At 38.2% G+C, this 24220-nt stretch overlaps 3 protein-coding genes across 3 annotated transcripts; 2 read left to right on the top strand and 1 right to left on the bottom strand.

Annotated features, from left to right (window-relative positions):
- The first annotated feature begins 486 nt into the window (after positions 1–486).
- On the top strand, positions 487–7704 carry LOC132605780 (transcription initiation factor IIA large subunit-like). Its single transcript, XM_060319016.1, has 12 exons — positions 487–560; positions 627–759; positions 1260–1430; positions 1769–2002; positions 2220–2271; positions 2361–2419; positions 3350–3469; positions 4677–4799; positions 6664–6724; positions 6811–6968; positions 7096–7179; positions 7337–7704. The coding sequence occupies exons 2-12, from the start codon at positions 637–639 to the stop codon at positions 7358–7360; spliced, it is 1209 nt and encodes a 402-aa protein (XP_060174999.1). The 5' UTR covers positions 487–560; positions 627–636; the 3' UTR covers positions 7361–7704.
- A 2809-nt stretch (positions 7705–10513) lies between these two features.
- LOC132626414 (uncharacterized) lies at positions 10514–13088 on the bottom strand. Its single transcript, XM_060341280.1, has 5 exons — positions 12874–13088; positions 12519–12776; positions 11780–12307; positions 11019–11324; positions 10514–10937 (listed from the first exon to the last, which is right to left on the bottom strand). Exons 1-5 carry the CDS (start codon positions 12962–12964, stop codon positions 10891–10893), a joined length of 1230 nt encoding a protein of 409 aa, XP_060197263.1. The 5' UTR covers positions 12965–13088; the 3' UTR covers positions 10514–10890.
- A 6470-nt stretch (positions 13089–19558) lies between these two features.
- Positions 19559–23922, top strand: LOC132605779 (protein TOC75-3, chloroplastic). The gene is made up of 7 exons (XM_060319012.1): positions 19559–20776; positions 21434–21655; positions 21752–21859; positions 21968–22159; positions 22516–22764; positions 23083–23337; positions 23465–23922. Exons 1-7 carry the CDS (start codon positions 19649–19651, stop codon positions 23702–23704), a joined length of 2394 nt encoding a protein of 797 aa, XP_060174995.1. The 5' UTR covers positions 19559–19648; the 3' UTR covers positions 23705–23922.
- Positions 23923–24220: the final 298 nt, after the last annotated feature.

The following is a 24220-nucleotide window of genomic DNA, read 5'->3' as shown; positions in this document are numbered from 1 at the left end:
AGCTGTACTTTGATCTTAATTTAAAAAGAGTGATTATTTTATTACCATCTGCTTTAGTTTCTCAAATATTCAATATGTCACATAAACAAAAGCCCTCAATTTTCCATCTTTTGCATTCTTACTCTTAAACTTGTTAATAAAATCATACTTCTCAAAGAAATTCCTATTATGCATCATATTTTTGTATCAGTACTTTTTATATATTTTAAGCTTTAATGACAGAAAAAGTACTAGAAGAAAGAAAAATTATATTCAGGTCAAGAGAAAAGTAGTATTGGTGAGGCAGCTATGGGCCGCCAAAGCTGATCCACCCATGTCCATGTCTTGGAAAAAAATCTCCCAATTGTTATAAAATAAAATTTCTTTGTCCCAAATTAGGAGCTACTAGATACCGCCACGTGTACTCACACCCACATATAAACGGATGCAAACCTATTTATATAGCAATGTTTTATTCCTTCTTCACCTCCGCTCTGTTCCCTATCCTTTTGTATCTCTCTCCCTCACAAACTCGAAAACCCTAGGCCCTAATTTCACCCATGTATTATCAATCGGTTAGGGTTTAGTTTCGCACGATCGTTTATTACGTTAATATTTCCTTAGATTTATTAACATTATAAACCTAGGTTTGGAGGAATGGCGAGTTCTACTACAAGTAATGTTTACATTCATGTAATTGAGGATGTTATTAGCAAGGTCCGTGAGGAGTTTATGAACAATGGTGGGCCTGGAGACGCAACCCTCAACGAGCTTCAAGGAGTAATGTTTCCATCGATTTTTTTTTATTAATTAGTAATCTAATGATGTGATTTATGGGGTTTAAATTTAGTGGATTTTAGATTAGTTACTATTCTAGGGGGGTTTTGGTTGGTTAATCTTGTTTTTTTTTCAATAGTTAGCAATCTAATGATGTGATTTGAGAATGTTTATGTGTTTCTAGGGTTTGTATTTAGTGGATTGGAAATTAGTTACTATTCTAGGGTTTTTTTGGTTGGTTGATCTGATTACCCTGTTTTTTTTCCTCTTGTTTTTTGATGGTTATGGATCCAGTTAGGTGAAATTAAGGGTTTTAAGATTGTTAATTTTCTGTATCTGTAGGTTTAAATTCAGTGGATGCAAATTAGTTGCTATTCTAGGGTTTTTGGTTGGTTTATTTGATTACCCTGTTTTTTTTCCTTTTTTTTTTTTTTGATAGTTATGGATCCAGTTTAGGTGAAATTAAGGGTTTTAAGATTGGTAGTTTTCTGTGAATATTTTAGTTATGGGAGACGAAGATGATGCACGCTGGGGCGATATTGGGTCCGATAGAGAGGAGTTCAGCTCCCAAAGCGACGCCCGGAGGTCCAATAACCCCGGTTCATGACCTTAATATGCCTTATGAAGGCACTGAGGAGTATGAAACTCCGACAGCAGACATACTGTTTCCTCCCGTGAGTACCTGCTTCTTGTCATTCAGTTTGAGAGAATTTTATTATTCCCTCCGTTTCAATTTGTGGTTTTGATTTGGCTTGGAGTTTAAGAAAGTAAAGAAGACTTGTGAATCTTGTGGTCATAAGCTAAAGATATGTGGAATGTACCAAAATGTCTTTTCATCCCGTGGTCTTGAACATGCCATGTGGAAAGTTGGAATTAAAGAGTTGCCAAAAAAGGAAAAAGGCATTCTTTTTGAAACGGATTTAAAAGGAAAGTAAGACAAACAAATTGAAACGGAGGGAGCAGTAAGTAAGCTAGGTTGCTAAATTGACACATGTATGTTCTCCACTTGCAGACTCCATTGCAGACTCCCTTGCCTGGAACAGCCCAGACACCATTACCTGGAACAGTGCAGACACCCCTCCCAGGAACTGCCCAAACACCAGTTCCTGGAACAGCTGATAGCTCATCAATGTATAATATTCCTACAGGTGGCACTCCTTTTACACCTAGTGATTACTCTCCTTTAAATGATACTGGTGGTGCACCTGAGATGAAAGCCGGTCCAGGGAGACCTAGCCCATTTATGGTAGGCTTTCACTATCCTTGTTGTTGTTGTTCCACTATCCTTATTGTGTTCTGTACAACGGAATCTGCATCTGTTGTCTAGGATTTATGTTGGCTGCATGGAAACATTAAGTTTTTCTAATAGGGTGATTTGTTGGCATTTCCATTTTTCTGTTGCTGCTAGTATTCTGCTTTCGAGATTAGTATAGTATTGAAAAATTTTGCTTTTTCTTGAGCAGCAGCCTCCCTCCCCTTGGTTGAATCAAAGGCCTCCCCTTGATGTTAATGTTGGTGAGCAAAATATTTAAATATATTCCATGGAAGCAAATCATTTTGATGCATTATGTATATTAAGCATTAGTCGCCTTCCTCCTGTGCAGCTTATGTTGAAGGCCGAGAAGAAGGTGATCGCGGAGCTCCTCAGCAACCCATGACTCAGGTGAAATATTATGCTTCTATATATTTGCTAAAGAAAGAAAGGCCACACATCGTCTTTATTGTAAATCGTGTGACATGCTGTTCCTGTTAAACATACACACACGCATAAATATATTTTTATTAACTTTAATCTTTAATTGTCGCACCTGGAAAATTTCCTCACAAGCAAACGTGCAAACAAGAGCAACTAGAAACAAAGTAGTTCACTTTGTTTCAGCATGCCATTCTCATAGTTTATAGATAATACTTCCTCTCTCTGGAAACTCCCAAACTAACGTTTTTGTACATTTAGTAAGTACTTGTACAGTTACTTATCTTGGTAGTCAGAAGCCCTTCTTATGTAGCCCGTTTCACTCTTCTCTTAAAAGGCTCCCATGGCATATGTAGCTATAGTAAGTAACTACTATTGGCTGTAGATCGGGTGAAAAACTTTTGGTCAGAATTTATTTATCTGCCTGGTTTTATTGCCTTTATGGTCTCAAAACAACATTTAGTAATTTGGAGATCATTTAAATAAATTTTGTAGGGTTTCATCCTGATGAGAAGGTGCTAATTAGTAAATGTTTTGTTTCCTAATACATAAGCTTATATCAGAATGTTGCTGTGTTTTGAACACATGAACACATTTTTTAGGTTCTTTAGGGTGGGGAGGGGGTAGGTCTGCATGATTTGAGTTTACATCATTATGTTGGACGCAATTAAGTATTTTGTATAAATGCCAGGAAGGAAATAGTTGAGTTTGATGTGAATCTCTCAATTTTCAACCCTCTTGTGTACTCAAGCAACAAATCTCTCTCTTCATATTATATATATAGGTCATGTCAATGTCCTGTACCATTGTTTCCCTTTCTCTTGGCTTTAAACATATTTCCTCTAACAAAACATGTTACTCTTTGATCCAGTGTCGGACTTGATGTTATCTAAATTGCAGGACTTCTTTATGAATTCTTCTGGAAAGCGGAAAAGGGAAGATTTTGCATCTCAATATCATAATGGGGGATACATACCTCAACAAGATGGTGCTGCAGATACAGTATATGACAACATGAAGGCAGGGCCTTTGCTCATTCACTGAATTTGATACTTATATATATCAAATCGATGATATTAACTCTTGGCTAACTTTAGCAAACAAGACTTGGTGATCAAATGAGAATTATATCTGGAGAGAGCAGTTGTTTGAGGGGAGGGGGGTGGGTTATTTAAATGCAGGCAGTAAGATCTGGACTTGAATCGTTAAACAATGTAACATGTGTACAATCCTAAATGTGTAAATATCAGATGTCTTCCTAATGGATAAAACTTTTGATCTTGCCCATCTTAAATGTGCAAATATAATCTTGCACATCCAGTTTTGATCTTGCAGACCCATCTACCTAAGCCTTGGTGGATAGAGTTACCTGGTATTTATATTGGTGGGAGGTAGCCGGTATTTAGTGGAATTTTTAAGGTGCATATAAGCCGGTCGGGACACCAACGTCATAGAGAGAGAGAGGTAGGGGTTTTAAAAAAGGGAGATTCTCTGAATTTCATAATCCCTCTGCTGGCAAGTTTCTAGTTAGTGTAGCCACAACTAAACGTTAACCCCAACTAATTAGTATTGCCTACATCTATCCATTGCTTTCATTGTGTATTTCAACAAATTGTAGGTCTTTTGAGAGAACTTTTTACCGTGTGATTTTAGGTTTAACTTGTCCCATTGTAACATCTTCATCATCATGTCGTCACGCTTAAGAATTGGTGCATATGGAGGGCTGCGTAGGACATGCTCAATCTATCACAGAAGTCATTTGCTCATTTTATCCTTGATATGCTACTTGCATCCTCCGTATAATATGATATCCAATCTTGTATAACCACACATCCATTTCAAAATACTAGGTGAAATATGCTTTATATCCATGGAAGGAAAACCTCTCTTCTTTTTTCCCCGCTTTTCATTCCTGCTCCTTTTGGTTTGGATTAGCTTTGGGTTGGGAAGAGAAAGTAGGTCGATCTGTCTCACTGCTTGGTCAACAACACAAGTCATTTCTTGGAAATTTACTCCTCCAAGGAGAAGGGAGTTGAGTTGCCGACATTGTTAAATATAGCTCTTGGCATGGAATTTCATAATTAGAAGATTAACGTAGTGGTGCCCTACTTGTCTGATTAGATGCACTCCAACCGGTGATCACCGTTTTGAATTATGTTTCTGTTTTTACAAATAACCTATAGTAAGAACAAGATGTATGTGTTTGATCATGGTTCGTCCTTTACAGACTGGTGAAGGCAGCAGTATTGAGCTTGAGTTGGTCACCCCTGTCCAGGCTGCTTCTTATAGAATTCCTCAGTTCGACGGTCCAATTCCGGACTCTTACGATGATGCGCTTTCTACACCCAATGTAAGTTCTTCCTTTTGATGAGTCAGCCAATGTAAAGTTCTACATAGTCACAGAAAGGCATATTCACATTCTATGCAAAGATCATGCCTTTTGTCCTATTTATTCAAGGCGTAGTTACCTGGTTGATCGCACATGTGTTATTTTAATTGCAGTCTTCATCCATGTGCAATGTATCTGTTTTTGCTTCCGTTGTGGCATTTTAACTTTGGGGTTTCCTGAAAATTTCCTTTTACTCTGAGAATGAATTTTCAGATGCTTTTTGAGTTTTGAAAGGTGCTTTTGTAGATCACCTTCCAATAGATCAAGATGATTAAAATTTACGTTATAGATCTCTTAGCAGAATAAGATTGTCATAATGATTAGCGACTTCCTTACATTGCTCACCTGTGGATAGATGGGTTATGATCTATTTGAACATTTTCCCATGTGCATCCGAAAATGGTTATGCATATGAATAGCTGACATCCCTTGTTACCACAATCCAATGAAGCTTCCCTTGTCAGCTAGGGTATTGTGACCCAGATAATTCAAAATCTAAGTATGGTATTGACTTAGTCTCCACAAAGGGGGTTGGCCTGGTGGTAATTGGCTTGAGCCTTGGGGTGCTCCCTTTCAAGGTCTCAAGTTCGAAACCCACTGGGTGCAAACAATTTCTGAGGGCCATCGGACTGGGGTAAAACCCTGAATTACCCGTGGTGCACTTGCGGGAAACTCCTTACCGAGGGCCTGTGCACCCCCGGGATTAGTCGGGGCTCAAAGAGATCCGGACACCCGGTGCTTAATCAAAAAGTGCTTATTTGAATGAGACACAGATAACATATGTATGATTTTTTCTTTTGATGAAGTAACATACGCATGTATTTTGATGGGATAGTCAGTTACCTATGGAGGAAGGCATGCTTGAGTTGGATTGGAGCTGGCGAAGACCCTTAGTTATTATGACATTAAATAAGCTCACAAAAAGATAGTCTAACATTCTCACTCAAGTCACTAGCAAATTCATTTAAATTTTGATTGTCTCTGTCCATCCAAATTGTCTGACCCTTCTGCTTAAAGGCCAAAATTTTCTATATCGAAGAATTCAAGCCAATGTAAACTAATGTTGTTTTCGTTTTACTTATAAAAAGGTGAAAGAAACTAATTTTGATTTTGTTTAACAACAGCATGCCCTGATCCATTATGGTTGACGTAATTTCTGTTTAGTTTGACCAGGAAGAGAACCTCTTTTTCCCTTCAAGGGTGACGCCCACTATATCAGGAAGCAATTCTATTATTAAATGATAGTCAGAATTTGGTGTTACATCTCATACCTGACCCATGTCTTCCTTCGATTATTTTAACATATTTATTACATACTCAAATATAACAAATCATTGGAACTTGTCTCTCTTAACCTACGTGAAAAGTCAACCTGGCTATACGCATATGATGAAGTGAGTAACTAAATAAACTAATGCTATTCGATTTTTCTTTTTCCTGAGATCGCACATCTTTTTCGCTAGCAATTACCTGCTGTTTTTCTACTATTTTGAAAAATATCACCTAACCTTAGTAGTTTGGTCAGTATAACATCCATTCCTAGATTCTGCCCTCAATTTTGAACTATGATCAACTAATAGATAGAAAGTGTAGCCTAGTGTATATGTTTCTGAATCCTGTCTGCAATCATAATGTTGAATAAGAAATACAATCGGTTTATTGTGCCTATCCTGTAACATATATGCTTGAGGAAGCTTTCTAGATCTTCTACTGGAGTGAGGATGAGAACTTCTTTATCCTCTTTTCCTCGTATTATTTGAGAAACATGAAATCTAACAGCTTTGGAATTGTATTTTAGTAACCTTTGTTTTCTCCCAACTTGAAGATCTATTATCAAGGGGTGGTCAATGAAGACTATAATATTGTCAACACACCAGCACCAAATGGTAATCTATTCTCAGCTGCATAATCTTTATGGCTATAATTTATCCTTATTCTGATGCTGCATCAACATCTTTTTGGCATCCTTTAGATATGCAAGCGCCTACTCCTGCTCCTGTCCTTCAGAATGATGAAGTTGATGATGATGATGATGAGCCCTTGAATGAAGACGACGACGATGATTTGGATGATGTGGACCAAGGGGAGGATCTAAACACAGCACATCTAGTTCTGGCTCAGTTTGACAAGGTTAAGATGCCCTTTCTGTTAATGTATTGAGTGGGAAGATTTTGTAGGCCCCATCGGTTGTTTTATCTCAAAAAATGGAAATGTCTGACTTGTGCTACAAAAGCTGACTTGATACAACCTTCTGTAGGTGACGCGTACAAAGAGCAGGTGGAAATGCAATCTTAAGGATGGCATAATGCACATAAATAACAAAGATATTCTTTTCAATAAGGTTGGATTTCTAGAACCTTTTGTTCTACTTATTAGAAAAAACCTTTTTTTTTTCTCTGATTTCCATTTTGTTTTATTTGCTATATAGGTCCCTTGTTTTTGTTACTGTTGTTTCTCTTCCTTTGAGTTGATCTATTTGGTCATTGTTACTTGTCCAGGCAACTGGAGAGTTTGACTTCTGAGGCAGTTGGACGAAAATCTAATGTGCCAGTAAGGAGCTCAAATCGGGGAGTCAATCTAGCTGATTACTTATTTTGTTGATGGTATTTCAGTGAAAGTAAAAACTCGAGGAGACTTAAGTTGCCTAATGCTCTTTGGTGGATACGTTTTTTGGTTGGCCGGGTGTATTTCAAGTGTTGTGCGCTTTTGGAACATCTTGGTTGATATTTAATACCAGTGGAAACTTTCTTTCTCTTGTTTATGTAATTTTAGTTGAACTGAGCTCATGAAACCCATTTGGGTAATTCCCATGACTCTGTGCTCCTTGGATCAGCCGTGTTAATATAAATTCCTAATTTGCTTGTTAGGTGTTCACCTGTGAATGTGTTGTAACATGTGGCTTATGAGAATTTAGTTTTGAGTATGGCTCCTAGTGGTGTGGTAGAAATTTTGGGTCTCGATGAACTTAATGTGCTGCATTCAGCTATTGACAACATAGTTTATTGCCTTAAATGCATGTTTGTTGAACCTTGTATAATTTTTCACGTCCGTGCTAGGCTCTGCTATCAATCGGAAAACAAAAAGAAAAAAAACTGACAGGTCAAGCTTTTAGCCTTGTGATATCCGTACCTTGAAAAGTTAGTTCACGCCTCAATATTTTCACCAACCTAATGAATAAACAGTGTATCTTTACATATACGATTATTTCTAAACTATAGCTAGCTGCTTCTATTCTCAGTTTATCATTAAACAATGCATGACAAATTGATATAGTTTGGTGTAAATACCAGGGCATATAAGTTCTTATCGTATTCCACGGTGTAGCCACCCTGACCCGGTAGTGCTTTATTGAACCTTGCTTTCCATTTGACTTTGACGTACATATTGAAATCGAGGATGATTAATATCCTTGCGGAAGGATTGATTTGCATCACAGGTGCAAAAAGCAGACGAAAACATATTTGCATAATAAATTGGATGCTGTAATAAGATGAATACTCGCATTTTTTCATCAAGAACTGATCATTTCCGTATCATCCAGTTCGGTTCTCGGATTCTAAAACATTAAACATGATAAACTTTATTGTTGATGACAAATTGAGGAGCAAATGCTATCTCTATTTGTCTCAAAGCAGTTAGGAAGCCAAGAAACAGACCCTATGTACCTTAAAACAATCGGATCAAAAATCAGATGAAATACAAAGAAGATAACAAAATATGGTTACATTGTGTAAAACAAATAAACAGACTACTCAGATCCTTAACCTCTTACTATAATGTAAGAGCGAAGGTTCGACTTATTAATATCATAAGAAAAAAATCACACAAATTCGGAAAATAATACATCTAATTCACCTATACAAAACAAGCCTACTTTGCTCGGCCTCTTAAAAAATATAGTCAGGTATGTCTACGACAACATTTGTGGAGGGAACGAGCAACATAGGGATAAACCTCAACGCCCTGAATTGGCAAGAGTGCATTGTGACTGAAACAAGGCGAAAATCGTCGAAGGTTCTGTATATGTCCCTAAAGCAGGATGTTGCCAACCACTCTTCTCCGAAGGGCCATTTCCCTGAATAATATTTTTGGCTGGTCCATTAATGTTATCATTACACTTTACATTTTCATCTTGAGATTTTGTAGGAAAAATAAGGGGAGATAACAAAGGAATGGCACAATGAGATGAAGCTTCTTCCATGAAATTGAAAGGTACTTTGAAACCATCCACATCCATTTTGTTATCTAGTTGTAGAGAAGAAGGTGCTTTCTTTTGCAACCTCGTACAAGACACTTTTTTTTCGGCCTCTTCCATTCTCTGATAGTGATAATAATGGTTCCTTGAATCTTTGGTACCATAGTGAGAAAAAAACTATGAAGAGGAGCTAAATATGTTTAAGAATGAAGCGAGAATAGAGGGGGAAAATAGAATGTACTTTTATGGTGCGGAAAGTATGGGGTCGGTTGAGAAGATTCTATTTTTCTTTCCACGGTTATGATTTTTATGTATATTAAAAGATGAGTGTAAAAAAAATGTGGAACAGTTACATGTAACGGACATTTTATTCTAATGATTAATGAACATTCACAAGCTTCCATCTCTTACGTGGCTATTTGTTGTTATCTTTTGCTGTTTTGGTTCATTTCAAATGGCTTTTTAGCCTTTTAAATTTGGTCGAAAATAAGTGTTATATTAGACAACCTATAAGTCTTAATTACTTTTTTTTCCAAGTTTATCCTTAATCTAATATATGATTTAAAAGTCTCATAGATATAAAGGGTAATCTAGTCTAAACGCTTACAATTAATGTATTAAACGGTTTTCTTAACGAGAGAGCAAAAAAAAAAAAAAACCTTTTAAAAAGATAAATAATATCTACCGGAAGTAGTACAAACTAGTTCAATGGTTCGCTTGGGTTTTGGTACTTAAAACAGGACATTACACAAAAGTCGTTACTCCTTGTTCATACTCCGGTTTGTTTGCATATTGCATCATTTATAAATGGTTGGATTAGCATTTTGCTAAAAGCCATAAGTATTTTTTTCTTTTATTTTGAAAAGCAAACAATGTTTTTTTTTTTTTGGGTAAGTATCTGCCTAAAATATTTTTAATCAAGGACCAACTTTTATATTTTGTCCATGAAAGTGATATTTTACTGCCTCCGTGATTTCACGAAGCAACAATACCAATATACCCAGTGAAATCTCACAAGTGTGATTTCACGAAGCAGTTTTATTATTTGCCAGTACTTATTACAAGTAATATTTCGCTATTATAGGAAACCAGTCTTCATGTATCATGCACTAATATTAATTTACCTTTTGAAATTAAGTTAAAAATCATTCAAATTAAGAACAAAAGCTTTTAGCTTTTTGTTTTCTTTTACTTGATTGGAGTTATAGTCCTATCCATTTATTCATTTGACCCTTCTTTATTATGTTTGATTCCCTGAATGTTTACATGGTCTTATATATGAACAATGAAATATTCTTAGAGAAATTTTCCGTTGATGCGACCATTCATTTCTTTTCATGTTGGTCTTTCAAACTTTACCGAGAGTAAGTACAAATCCGTTAAATATTGAAACCTGAATAAAGTGGAAAGGATACAAAAAGTTATATTACTAACACAACTATTTGTGAGGCTCAGTTGATTGATTAATATACTTCTCTTGAACATTCTTCAATAAAGGACGTCAAAATTTAGCAACATAAGACAATTTTAAGAATCTACCACAATGTATTATTGTAATGTAACATATTATTTCACACATTTTAACATACATCTCAACGTTTAATGTCATTGTGCCAGCTACTGCTTTTCCATCCTTAATCCCAGCATCTAAATGTACTACTACTACTAAACTCCTTATAGAGTTTTCTTAATGACTAGGTACAAATTAGAACTTGCTGCTGATATAACAGCAGCATATCTCAAAATCAAAACAAAATGCTAGATGTTCTTTCTTTATTTTGCTTATTAATTCACAAAACCAAATTAGAATCAGTAGATTGATTCTTTATTTGGAGTTGTCTGTAACCATTTCCCATTTCAGTTTGGTTGGAGAATTCTTCCATGGCTTTGTTCCTCCTCAACAACTGAAATAAATTAAAAAATCCTCCATTAGAAAAAGTAATTTATCCATGCACATTAATTAGTAATTAAGCATAGCCAATTACCTTCATCAACACTGGTGGAGATAGGAATGAGTGGTGATGATCTTGCACTGTGGAATTCAGGAAGTTGTGCTAATGATGCAGGTTCATTATTAGTAGTAGACATGGGACTCTTATGAGGCATAGAAATGGGATTATCCTCGGGCAAATTATCATTAGTGGAAATAATCGTGCTCTTAGGAGACAATAAGGCACTTGTAGAAATGGGATTGTTGGAAGCTGATGATTTGATGCTATTATTTGGTGTTTTGGGGGATTCATCAGACCGAATAAGCGATGTTACTGCTCCCTTCATCTTCTCCACTATACCTGGTTGACAAAAAACAGGGCAAAAACAGATCAGTGAAATGCTTTTAAAGTGTGAAAACGGCCTTATAACTTGTTTGACCAAGCTTTTGAGAAGTCAAAATTGTTTATTGTAAAACATTGAGGTATTTGACCAAGCTTTTACGGAAAAACAAGCGTTTTGAGTAGTTGCAGAAACTGTTTTTCAGAATCTCAAAGAAAGTATTTTTTCCCCAGAAGCACTTTTGGGACATTGACGAATATTGGCATTTGGCAGAAGTGTTTTTCAAATTGATTAACCAAACACAAACTGTTACTCTCCAAAAATACTTTTTTGAAAAGCACTTCAGACAAAAAGCGTTTTTCAAAAAAAAAAAAAAAAAAACGAATGTTGGAAGCTGGACCAAATAGGCTATTAGTGTCGAATATTGGCCGTATCTGATTTGGAGAAAAATGCAGACAAAACTATTCGAGATTACCTATATCGTCGGAAGCTGCTTGCCTAGGGCTCATAGCCTCAGTAATGATCTGTGAAAGTGATCTTTCACCTTCACCAGGCTCAAACTTTTCAACAAAATACTCCTTCACTGAAACACCTTTGTCCCATTTTTGTGTTGGGCTGGTAAGAGCACTAGCATTTTGCTCTACATTTTCTCCCAACTTATTCACATTACTCTCATCAGCAAATTGACCAGTTTTTGGCACGTTTTGGATCTCAGGTTCTTTGTTATCGGTGTTTGTTAGAGTGAGGTTTGAGATCTTAGTAGCAATAGCGTGTGTTGCGTCAGATACTGCAGCATAAGCTGGTGCAAGTTTCTCTGTGACAGTTTCTGTTATGGTTTTACTGGGGCTATCAGGGAATTTCTCGGAATTATCATCGTGTTCAATAACCAGATCGCTTTTGATATTGTTGGGAAGAACATGTTTCTCGGATAGCACGGGATCTGCTCGTGGATGTTGTCGTGCAGCCTCTTTCAACGGCTCAGGTGCCAGTTCTGATTCATACACTAAACACAAAAGCAAGAGCTATAGAAGCAACATAGTAATATACATATGATTTGGAAAATATATTGGAGCAACTAAATTTAATAAGAAAAGGGAAACAAAAATCTAATATACTTACTCAATTCCAATTCGTCGTATCAATAGTCAAGTTGTTCTTAATTTTATACTTATTAAAGATAGAAATAGTGATCGAGTAATGTCAGAAAAAATTACTTGGAGCGCCAAGATATTCAGGATCTCCATCTTCATCATCATCATCGTCCTCCAAGGTAACACCCCATGAAGGTGTGCTGTTATCATCATGGACATCATTTTCATGCCGGTTCTTCTTGCCACTTAAAGAGTGTTTGAGTTTCTTTGCCTTTTCTTTCACTTTGGAGATAACTGATTTCTTGCCATGTGTTGGTGTATATTCTTCTTGGTCATAATAAGCTGTTGGGGATGTACTTGTTGCCCAACCCCTTTCATTTCCTAATCAAATTCAGTATTAATTAATAATCTACTAAATATAGAAATAACAAAAATTGCAATCAAACCTCAACTTGCTTGTGTTCTTTAGAGAATTAACCTTGTAAAAGCTGTCCAAAAGTTGGTGAGTTGGACTGGAGAGTACTTTTGGATGTCTGTGAATTTTTTTGTGCAGGATCAAGTTGAGCCATTTGTGTCTTTTTCTTGCCTTGAAACCTTATATCACTTATCTGTTCATATGTCTGTCAGTTTGTCTGAGAATTTTCTTCACCTTTTCGTACAAATGAGAAAATTTAAGAACTAATTCAATGATAGCTAAAGCATGGTTTGCGGGTTCCTCTGGTTGGAAATTAAAAGCCAATTGGTGTTATTTGATCGAAGTGTTTGTTGCTAATTTACAAATGGCAATAGATTAAGATGCAAAAATATTTTAAAAATTTCTTGATTTGAAATCGGACTTGACCTTGTCTTCAGAGCAACTAATTTCCTGTATGTTAGCCTCATGTCATGGGGCAAGTTATGTCCAAGCATCGTGTTTAGAGTCAAAACCACATGACAAGAAACAGTTTCATTATTTAACTAACAAAAACAATCATTTTAGATTTATTATATTATTGTTGACTCTTAAAACTGTTAGATTATGTAAATATTTAGTCAAATATATTTTGTAATCTTCTATTTTAGGATAGCATATGTTAGATTTCATTAGTTAAATTAGTTCCTAATTTGTAGCCTACAATTATGTTGTACATGATGTATATATTAACCTATGGAATGAATGAGAATAGACACGATAAATATTTTCTTACATGGTATCAGACTAGGTCTCTCCAAAAACCCTAGCGGCCTCCCAAAACCCTAGCGGCCGAACCCTAGCAGCCGCCGCCCCTATTGTTTTCTCCTCTTCATCCCTTCCTCCTTCTCTTCTCCATGGCTGACACGTACAAGTTGCATCCTGCGACTACAGTCACCAATACCAAATCATGCATTCCTATTGTTCTTGATTATGAAGGAAGCCAATACAATAACTAGGCTACCCTCTTCAAGCTCCATTGCCGAGCAAACTTGGTGATCGACCACATAGTACCTCCTGCCTCCCCCACCGTGCCATCCCAGGCAACCGCAGCCGAAAAAATTGCTACAAAGGCTCTATGGGAACGGCTAGATGACATTGTTCGCCAATGGATATATGGGACGATATCGAATGATCTTCTCAACACGATCATTCATTAAGAGGACACCGCAGCCGAGGCTTGGAATCGCCTTGTTCATCTCTTTCAGGACAACAAATCGGCTAGGGCTCTTGCTCTTGATGCAAAATTCACCAACACCAAATTGGTGGATTTTCCAAATGTGAAAGCATACTGCACCAGGCTCAAGGTTCTTGCAAACAATCTCGCCAACGTCGGTCACAAAGTCTCCGACGAACGACTTGTGCTCCGTCTTCTGCGTGGGTTGTCGGAACAATATAAGACTTTTCGAACTACGGTGCAACACCGTACTCCTCTCCCATCCTTTGACGTTGTCCGGTCGATGCTCGAACTTGAGGAAGACAGCCATGGCAAGGACGCCATTCACGACTCCGGGTCAAATGCTGCTCTCGTTTCCCATAACATTAATCCTCATAATTTCTCTGGTATTGGGCAGTCCAACAATTCTGAAAATACCTTCAATAATCGAGGAAATTCTCACAATCGTGGAAAGAAGAACAACCGTGGTGGCGCAGGAAACGGGCAGAGCAGCGGCGGGGGCAGCCGGAACAACGCCCAGGCCAACCTACCCGCCGCGTCGCAGAACCAAGGGGTCGCTGCCTAGTCATGGTTTTACCCCCCTTGGGCTGCTTGGGAGCCTCAGCCATGGGCCACCCCACCGTGCCCCTACCCCACCACAGGGTGGCAGCAGCAGCCATGCCCAGCCCAGTCACAGCAGGGCATTCTCGGTGCTCGTCCTCCCCAGTCGTTCTATTCGGCAGCCCCGTCATCACATGGTAGGTATGCGCCCACAGATATTGATCAGGCTATGCATACAATGTCCTTGAATCCGCCCAATGACAACAATTGGTACATGGACACTGGAGCCACATCTCACATGACCAACTCCCAAGGTACTCTCTCATCTTACTATCAATTGAGCAAAAACAATGGCATTGTTGTTGGTAATGGTAACATGATTCTGATTCGTGGTTATGGTCATACTTCCCTTCAAGTAAATCCCTCCCTAAACCTGAAAAATGTTTTACATGCACCTAAACTCATCAAAAACCTTATTTCCGTTCGTAAATTTACTATCGATAATATGGTTTCTGTTGAATTTGATCCTTTTGGCTTTTCTGTGAAGGATTTACGGACGGGGAGCAAACTCATGAGATGTGAGAGTTCAGGTGATCTTTATCCATTCTTCAAAAATTATCGAGCCATCTCGTCTTCCGCACCATCTGCTTTTACTGTCATCTCTCCTCATATCTGGCACTTCCGTTTAGGTCATCGAGGGGATGTCATTCTTAGTTCTTTACGTAGTAGTAATTTGATCGAATGTAATAAGGCTCGAAACAATGTTTGTCATTCTTGCCCTCTGGGGAAATTAATTAAAATGCCTTTTTATGACTCTCTTTCAACTACTACTATGCCCTTTGACATTGTTCACAGTGATTTATGGACTTCACCTGTTCTTAGCTCTTCTGGTCACATATATTATGTTTTATTTCTTGACAATTACACTAATTTTCTTTGGACTTTTCCCATCAAAACAAAGTCCCAAGTTTATGATTGTTTCTTGTCTTTCCGGATTTTCATTCGCACTCGGTTTGGAAAAGAAATCAAAACTTTTCAATGTGACAACGGGCGTGAATTTGATAATGGTCCTTTTCATAAATTTTGTGAACAAAACAGGATGTTTTTCCGATTTTCTTGTCCCCACACTTCCCCCCAAAATGGTAAGGCGGAACGGAAAATTAAATCCATCAATAATATTGTTCGTACACTCCTTGCCCATGCATCTATGCCCCCCTCCTATTGGCATCACGTCTTGGCCATGGCCACGAACCTACACAATATTCTCCCTTCTAAAATCTTAGCATATAAGACACCCACTCAGATTCTTTATCAAAAGAATCCATCATACTCTCATCTCCAAGTCTTTGGCTGTCTATGCTTTCCTCTCTTTCCCTTCACACAAATTCATAAGCTACAATCTAGGTCCACTCCGTGTGTTTTCCTAGGATATCCTTCCAATCATCGGGGGTACAAATGTTATGATTTATCGAGCCGAAAAATAATCATAGCCCGGCATGTGTGGTTTGATGAAAGTTCCTTTCCATTTTCACAAATAAATACTCCATCTCCTACCTCATATGAGTTTTTGGGTAATGATAATTCCCCATTGAGAATACATTTGTTGCATGACCAGGCCACTGCTCCGCAAATGCGGCCCCTTCCCTCTCCTGCAACCCAATACCCGAGCTCGCCCACCTCCTCTCCTTCCTCGTCGACTGCCCAGCAGGGCACTCCCACAGCCCCAGCTCCTTCATCCTCCTAGCGCGGCCCAACCGGCAGTCCTGCCACTGTCAGCCCCTCTCTCTCCCTCGCTGTCCCAGCACGGCAGCAGCCCCATCCCTACCAGCCCCCCACCCGTTCCTCGCATGACTACACGTAGTCAACATAGGATATTTAAGCTGAACTTGAAATACCATAATCAAGCCTTAAGTGCCACCAACAATTCCATCTCCCCTATTCCCCGGAATCCCGTTGGTGCCCTTAATGACCTGAATTGGAAAAATGCTATGCAAGATGAATATAATGCTCTTATTGATAGTAAGGCTTGGGAGTTAGTCCCTCGTCCTCCAAATGCTAATATTATTCGGTCTTTATGGATTTTTCGGCATAAAAAGAAATCTGATGGTTCTTTTGAGTGGCATAAAGCCCGTCTTGTAGGTGATGGCAGGTCTCAACGGGAAGGTGTGATTGTGACGAGACTTTCAGTCCGGTGGTCAAGCCGGCAACTATCCGTGTGGTTCTTATTATTGCTTTATCTCACTCTTGGCCCATTCACCAACTTGATGTAAAGAATGCCTTCTTACATGGCAATTTGAATAAGACCGTCTATATGTATCAGCCTCTGGGATTCCGGGATCCGGCTCGTCCTGATCATGTTTGTCTCTTGCGTAAGTCTCTTTATGGCTTGAAACAGGCACCACGGGCATGGTATCAGCGTTTTGCTGAATATGTGGCAACCATTGGTTTCTCGCATAGTACATCTGACAACTCTCTCTTCACTTATTGTCGTGGAAAGGATACTGCTTACATTTTGTTATATGTGGATGATATTATTCTAACTGCATCTTCAGACTCTCTCAGACTCGGTATTATGTCCAAGTTAGCTACGGAATTTGCAATGAAAGACTTGGGTCCATTGAGCTATTTTTTGGGGATTGCCGTCTCCCGGGACAAAATAGCCTATTCATGTCTCAGAGTTCTTATGCAGAGGATATTCTTGACAGGGCAGGCATGTCACAATGTAAGCCTTGCCCCACTCCAGTTGACACATAAGGCAAACTCAGTGCTACTTCAAGCGCCCCGTATGAGGATCCTACGAGGTATCGTCGTCTAACAGGTGCTTTGCAATACTTGACATTTACTCGGCCAGACATATCATACGCCGTCCAACAGGTTTGCTTGTTTATGCATGATCCCAAAGTCCAGCATATGGAAGCATTAAGACGCATTTTGTGTTACATTCGAGGTACGATTGACTTTAGTACACATTTATACAAAACCTCTCTACAGCCACTACTATCATATACATATGCTGATTGGGGAGGATGTCCAGACACTCGACGCTCCATATCGGGTTATTGTGTATATTTTGGGGATAACTTGATTTCTTGGTCTTCCAAGCGCCAACCTACTCTATCTAAGTCTAGTGCTGAAGCTGAGTACAGAGGAGTTGCTAATGTTGTCTCTGAATCTTGTTGGATTCGTAATCTGTTGCTTGAACTCAATTGTCCTATTCGTAAAGCAACTTTGGTCTATTGTGACAATGTGAGTGCCATTTATTTGTCTGGAAATCTGGTACAACACCAACGTACAAAGCATATTGAAATGGACATTCACTTTGTTCGTGAAAAGGTTAGACTTGGAGAGGTTCGTGTCCTACATGTTCCCCCGTTATCAGATTGCCGACATCTTCACCAAAGGTCTTCCGCGCGTACTATTTGATGATTTTCGGGACAGTCTAACCGTTCGTAAACCTAACGCTTCGACTGCGGGGGTGTGTTAGATTATGTAAATATTTAGTCAAATATATTTTGTAATCTTCTATTTTAGGATAGCATATGTTAGAATTCATTAGTCAATTAGTTCCTAATTTGTAGCCTACAATTATGTTGTACATGATGTATATTAACCTATGGAATGAATGAGAATAGATACGGCAAATATTTTCTTACAAAAACATCAAATGCTTCCTAGATTAAGTGGTCTTTGATTACTGGAACATTTTATAAAAAGTTAAAAACCAGTAGATATGTAGTAAGAGATATTGTGCCATTTATTTTTTTAAATAATTTTTGTAACAGAGAATGTTGAATACACACTCTTTGAGTTTTATACTATTTTCTAATATAGTAATGTAAAACAAATTGATTATCTTGCAAAAATAGTTGAATAACAAAATGACTACTTCTTCCGTCTCATATTACTTGTCTACTTTTTCTTTTACACGCTTTTTAAGAATACATAAATAAAACTGTACTTTTACGACATTACCCTTATCTCTCTCCAATAGATTGTACCCTAATTAATATTGGTTACTTTAAAAAACAATTAATGGTAAGGTTAAAATAGGAAAACTTTAATTAATTCTATCTTAGTTTTGTAAATGAATAAGTATTTTGTGACGAATACTTTTAGTAATGTGGACAACTAATATGAGATGGAGGAATTACAGTTTAAATTGCAACACTACAGTCTATAACTAATGAAGAAATTGCACAAATTGCCCTTCAAATGGACTGGATAAATTTTCTTCATTGTTTAACAACAATGAAGAAATTGCACGAACTGTCCTTCAAATGGATTGGATAATTTTTCTTCATTGTTGTTAAACAATGAAGAAATTGCACGAACTGCCCTTCAAATGGACTGGAGAAATTGAAATTGCACGAACTGCCCTTCAAATGGATTTTTAAAAGAGATTTGGATGATATTAGTAATGGGGTGGTGGTTGAGGGGTTCGTGATGGAGAAGATGAGGAAGAAGGGGTGAGGGTGTTGAGGGGTTATTTATATTTTACAATAAAGAAAAAAGAATTTAAATAAAAGAAAATAAAAAGAATTTAAAATTTAAAAGAAATCTGATGGCGCTGACGTGGTGCTGACATGGCGGGCGAGTGTATTACACTCCTCATTGTGCAACTGGTCATCAGTTTGCAGAGGTAAATAAATTCATTTTTAAGATATTCAGGTGTGTAATAGGTCGCCTATATAATATAAATGTGCAAATAACTTTTGGGGACAATTTATATCTTTTGCCATAAATTAAAAAAAAAAAAGAATGAAATACCTTCTTCAAAGATTAATACATCAATTATTTTGACAGGAGGGAGTATTGAACATGTTAGTCGAGCTTTCATTTCCGTGTGTAGTACTACTATGTACAAGGACCGATGTAAAAGCCTGTCATTTTCTGATGGGCCTCGAAATTTCAAAATTGTAGTTGGCAGTCCACGATGCACATTGACTGGCCTCTAAAAGCCCACCCAATAGCTTAATCAGGATCCAACCTGAAATATCATCCCACACTTCACTCACTACCCTTCTTTCAGAGTGTCGAAAAGTTACCACCTCGATTTCTTCACTCTCCCATTTTCTATCCCCTACAATGGCGTCCATCGCCGCTCCTGGTCTCGCAGCTATTTCCGTTAACCGTTCTCACCGCACAAGTACCACCACTACTGCTCCCCGTACAATCAAATCCAAACTCCCTACATTTTCCTCTTCCCAAAACCCTAAACCCCGCGATAAAATTACCATTTTGTCCTCAAAACATCTCCGCAATGTCATCAAAACCACAACCGCCGTTACTGTCGGCCTCTACGCGCTCTCCGCCGGCGTGTGTAACACTCTCCTCACCGGCTCCGGCGGTGGCAACGGCGGGGGAATTGGTGGTTCCGGCGGCGGCGGTGACGGCGGCGGAGATGACTTCTGGTCGAGGATTTTCTCACCGGCAGCTATTGCCGGGGAAGATGAATCACCTGAATGGGATTCACATGGTTTACCGGCGAATATTGTTGTACAATTAAACAAACTAAGTGGATTTAAGAAGTACAAAGTTTCCGATATCCTTTTCTTTGACCGGCGTCGTAAGTCAACGGTTGGAACTGAAGATTCCTTCTTTGAAATGTTGTCTTTAAGGCCAGGTGGAGTTTACACCAAAGCACAGCTTACAAAAGAGTTGGAAACCCTAGCAACAAGTGGAATGTTCGAAAAGGTTGATCTTGATGCGAAAACTAACCCTGATGGGACAGTTAGTGTTACTATATCGTTTTTGGAAAGTACATGGCAATCAGCTGATAAGTTTAGGTGTATTAATGTGGGGTTAATGCCACAATCGAAACCCATAGAAATGGATGCAGATATGACGGAAAAGGAGAAACTTGAGTATTTTAGGAGCCAAGAAAAGGATTATAGGAGAAGGATTGAAAGGTCTAGGCCGTGTTTGTTGCCTGTATCGGTGCAAAGGGAGATTTTGGCGATGTTGAAGGAACATGGGGCGGTTAGTGCTAGGTTGTTGCAGAAGATTAGGGATAAAGTGCAGCAATGGTATCATGATAACGGGTACGCGTGTGCTCAAGTAGTGAATTTTGGGAATTTGAATACTAAGGAAGTGGTTTGTGAAGTGGTGGAAGGGGATATTACTCAAATGGTTATTCAGTTTCAGGATAAGTTGGGCAATGTTTGTGAAGGTAACACTCAGTATCCGGTTGTTCGCAGAGAAATGCCTAGGCAGGTAAGCCAGAAAATGAATGATACCAAGGATTTTTCTTTCTTTAATGCAATGAACTTGGTTAAAAGGAAACAAAGTCGTGTCTTTCTGAAATGCTGCGATATTTGGTTTTCATGTTTTTTTTTTTTTTTTTTGATTACCATCATTGTATTTATAAAAGAAATGACTGTTTAACTGCATACAGGAGCTGAATGAGAGTTATGCATTTTATGCTTTCGAATCATTGGCTTTCCTTTATTAGATTGATTTGAATCTTTTTGGGAGATTCACTAATAAGCATAAATTTCGATGAGTGTATAGTCATAGTTGTTACTTAAAGAGCTATATTGCTATTCTGCTGATGGAGGCACTACAATAAGTTCTTGCTTGATCGTTTTAGTTTTTGATTGAACTTCTGGTAGAGGTTGATTATTTGAGTATTCTATTGAATCTCATATTTCTTGCTGGTCTGTAGCATGTTTAGTGCTCCTCTATCTTTTGGTTCTTATTTGGTACTACAGAATTGGACTAAACTGATTCTGCTTATCAAAATTTCTTTCGAAATGCACTCTTAAGTGTTGTATTTTTGCGTGTATACTTCATTTTAGTCTTCTTGTGCTGTTATGCACTGAAGTCTGCAATTTGGGATTAACATGGCTGTAATAACGTGTGATACTGTAGCTTCGTCAAGGGCAAGTTTTCAACATTGAAGCTGGAAAACAAGCCTTGAGAAATATAAACTCTCTAGCTCTGTTCTCGAATATTGAAGTCAACCCTCGCCCCGATGAAAAGAATGAGGGAGGGATAATTGTTGAAATTAAGCTCAAGGAATTGGAACAGAAGTCAGCTGAAGTCAGTACTGAATGGAGCATTGTCCCAGGACGTGGAGGTCGCCCCACATTGGTACACCATTAAACATCTCAACTGCACAGTTTTGATATGGATTATAACTGTTAGCCCAATGCTAAGTGCCTTCCTTTTCTGTATCATGGCATTCAGGCTTCAATTCAACCTGGTGGAACTGTTTCCTTTGAGCATCGGAATCTTTACGGGCTCAATCGCTCAGTTCTTGGTTCAGTTACTACCAGTAACTTCCTCAATCCTCAGGTGATTGTTCCTTTATGTTTTCATTGCTGATGCTTCTTGGTTGTGTTCTGCTGTCCTTTTTCCAGTGCCTTACACGTTAGTAATTATCCCTGCTTAATCTTTTTACAGGATGATCTTGCATTTAAGTTGGAGTATGTTCATCCTTATTTAGACGGTGTTTATAATCCTCGAAACCGCACACTCCGTACTAGCTGCTTCAACAGCAGAAAGTTGAGTCCTGTCTTTACTGGGGGGCCTGGAGTAGATGAAGTCCCCCCTATATGGGTTGATCGCGCTGGTGTTAAAGCCAACATTACTGAGGTATGCTGTATTCCAACACTGCTATTACTGTGATGTATCTGGCCAACAGATATCCATTATGAAGTGTTTGTCTGCTTGTAGAGAACCTTTGTGCATGTGGTGGTTAATAATTAAATAATATAATTCAATAGCCAAAGAAAAGGATCTCTCGCCTAGGTGTTTAAAGTATGAAAGTCTGTATTGATAGGACATTGTTGAGCTGTCTGTTTTGATTACTAGCTGAATATTTGTACTATCTCCGAGAAAATTGAGTTGAAGTGGATTGGTGGAATTACTCGTTTGGGACTGATTAGAATTTCACATAGATAGTGTACTAATTACCCTTTCAATTCTTTTAACCATATTTTTTTCTGCAGAATTTCACTCGTCAGAGTAAATTCACTTATGGACTTGTGATGGAAGAAATAACAACACGTGATGAAAGCAGCCACATTTCTTCTCGTGGACAGAGGGTATTACCAAGTGGTGGAATTAGTGCAGATGGACCTCCCACTACGCTTAGTGAAACTGGCATTGACCGTATGGCATTTTTACAAGCTAACATCACACGCGATAACACCAAGTTCATAAATGGGACAATAGTTGGTGAGAGGAATGTTTTCCAGGTGAGATTAGCTTTTGTTTTCCTTTGGTCTTCTCTCATTGAGTTTCTTTTGCAAATCGAAGTTTCGAGTAGCTTTTGGGCTTTCTTAAGGAAAAATGCTATATTGACTACTGGTCTTATATTGCTTTCATCAGGGAAGTCATTTCATATGTTCCTCCTGAAGCAAGTGCTCAACATTTAATAATTGACTCTAATCTGACAAATTCCCTCATACATGCTGAAGAGCACATGAGATATGAATTGCGTCTTGGATCTGATCTAATTTCTGCTTACATTTCTTTTATGGATTCTAATATAGTTGTTTAATATTGTGTTACAGGTCGATCAAGGACTTGGAGTTGGCAGTAAGTTCCCCTTCTTTAACCGCCACCAGCTGACAATGACACGATTTGTCCAGTTAAAGGAAGTAGAAGAAGGTGCTGGTAAGGCTCCACCACCTGTGCTAGTCCTCCATGGCCACTACGGTGGATGTGTCGGAGATCTTCCCAGTTATGATGCTTTCACACTTGGGGGACCTTATTCAGTTAGGGGCTACAATATGGGAGAGATAGGTGCAGCTAGAAATATTGTTGAGGTATGTTTGGTTTCTTCTATCAAAGTTATCAGTTATGATGGGTACTTTTTTCTCTCGGTTTTTGCTGCAAAATTTATGTCCAATAAATGTCTTTTATCTGATGTAATGGTTGCAATGCTTCCTCCAGTTGGCTGCCGAGCTGCGGATACCTGTTAGAAACACCCATGTTTATGCATTTGCAGAACATGGAAATGATCTCGGGAGTTCAAAAGATGTCAAAGGAAACCCAACAGAGGTCTATAGGAGGATGGGTCATGGCTCCTCATATGGTGTTGGTGTGAAACTAGGTTTAATACGAGCAGAATATGCTGTTGACCACAATTCTGGTACTGGGGCAATATTCTTCCGTTTTGGAGAGAGATTCTAGGTTCAGATTTCATCGTCGGATTCTTTTTTGCAGCTAGTCAGATCTATATAGTTTATTTAGTCAAGAATTGCATGCTTCTGAGTTTGGCATTCAGTAAACTCTAAACGTTGTTTGGTAAAAGATCGGCTATGATTATGGTTAGAACATTTGAGTGAGTATTCTCTAGCTTTTATTATGATCGTGTAACCAAACAAATGTATAATATAGAAATTTGTGCATTCCTTTGTTCCCATATTTCAGTTCTTTCCCCTGGTGGGGGTTCCTTGAAATAACTATAATTACTTTGAGTGTGTCTTCTCTGAGTGTGCTATTCGGGTTTATACATTGGGAAAAGGGTCAAAAATGCCCCTTTACTTTGAGAACAGGGTTATATTCTCCGTTACAAATTTGGGTTAAAATTTCAAATATATCTCTGTTTCAATGGAAATTCCTAACATAATTCAATTTCATTTTTAAATCTGACACAACTAAATAAAAGACGTATATGGGTTACTATAATGACGGAAGGAGTATTTT

The sequence above is a fragment of the Lycium barbarum genome, chromosome 1 (assembly GCF_019175385.1).
Source record: "Lycium barbarum isolate Lr01 chromosome 1, ASM1917538v2, whole genome shotgun sequence".
NCBI lineage: Eukaryota > Viridiplantae > Streptophyta > Magnoliopsida > Solanales > Solanaceae > Lycium > Lycium barbarum.
The sequence above is the reverse complement of the archived record's forward strand: the minus strand, read 5'-3'. Positions and strand labels throughout refer to the sequence as shown.

Bases quoted from the DNA above. Each gene is read 5' to 3' on its own strand.
- LOC132605780 (XM_060319016.1), top strand. From the start codon at position 637: ATGGCGAGTTCTACTACAAGTAATGTTTACATTCATGTAATTGAGGAT. The intron at 2,420-3,349 runs GTGAAATATTAT...TCTAAATTGCAG, and splicing joins CTCAGCAACCCATGACTCAG to GACTTCTTTATGAATTCTTC. The intron at 7,180-7,336 runs GTTGGATTTCTA...TTACTTGTCCAG, and splicing joins AAGATATTCTTTTCAATAAG to GCAACTGGAGAGTTTGACTT.
- LOC132626414 (XM_060341280.1), bottom strand. From the start codon at position 12,964: ATGGCTCAACTTGATCCTGCACAAAAAAATTCACAGACATCCAAAAGT. The intron at 12,777-12,873 runs GTTAATTCTCTA...GAATTTGATTAG, and splicing joins TTTTGGACAGCTTTTACAAG to GAAATGAAAGGGGTTGGGCA. The intron at 11,325-11,779 runs GTAATCTCGAAT...TTTGTCAACCAG, and splicing joins AGCAGCTTCCGACGATATAG to GTATAGTGGAGAAGATGAAG.
- LOC132605779 (XM_060319012.1), top strand. From the start codon at position 19,649: ATGGCGTCCATCGCCGCTCCTGGTCTCGCAGCTATTTCCGTTAACCGT. The intron at 21,656-21,751 runs GTACACCATTAA...CATGGCATTCAG, and splicing joins GTGGAGGTCGCCCCACATTG to GCTTCAATTCAACCTGGTGG. The intron at 22,160-22,515 runs GTATGCTGTATT...TTTTTTCTGCAG, and splicing joins TTAAAGCCAACATTACTGAG to AATTTCACTCGTCAGAGTAA.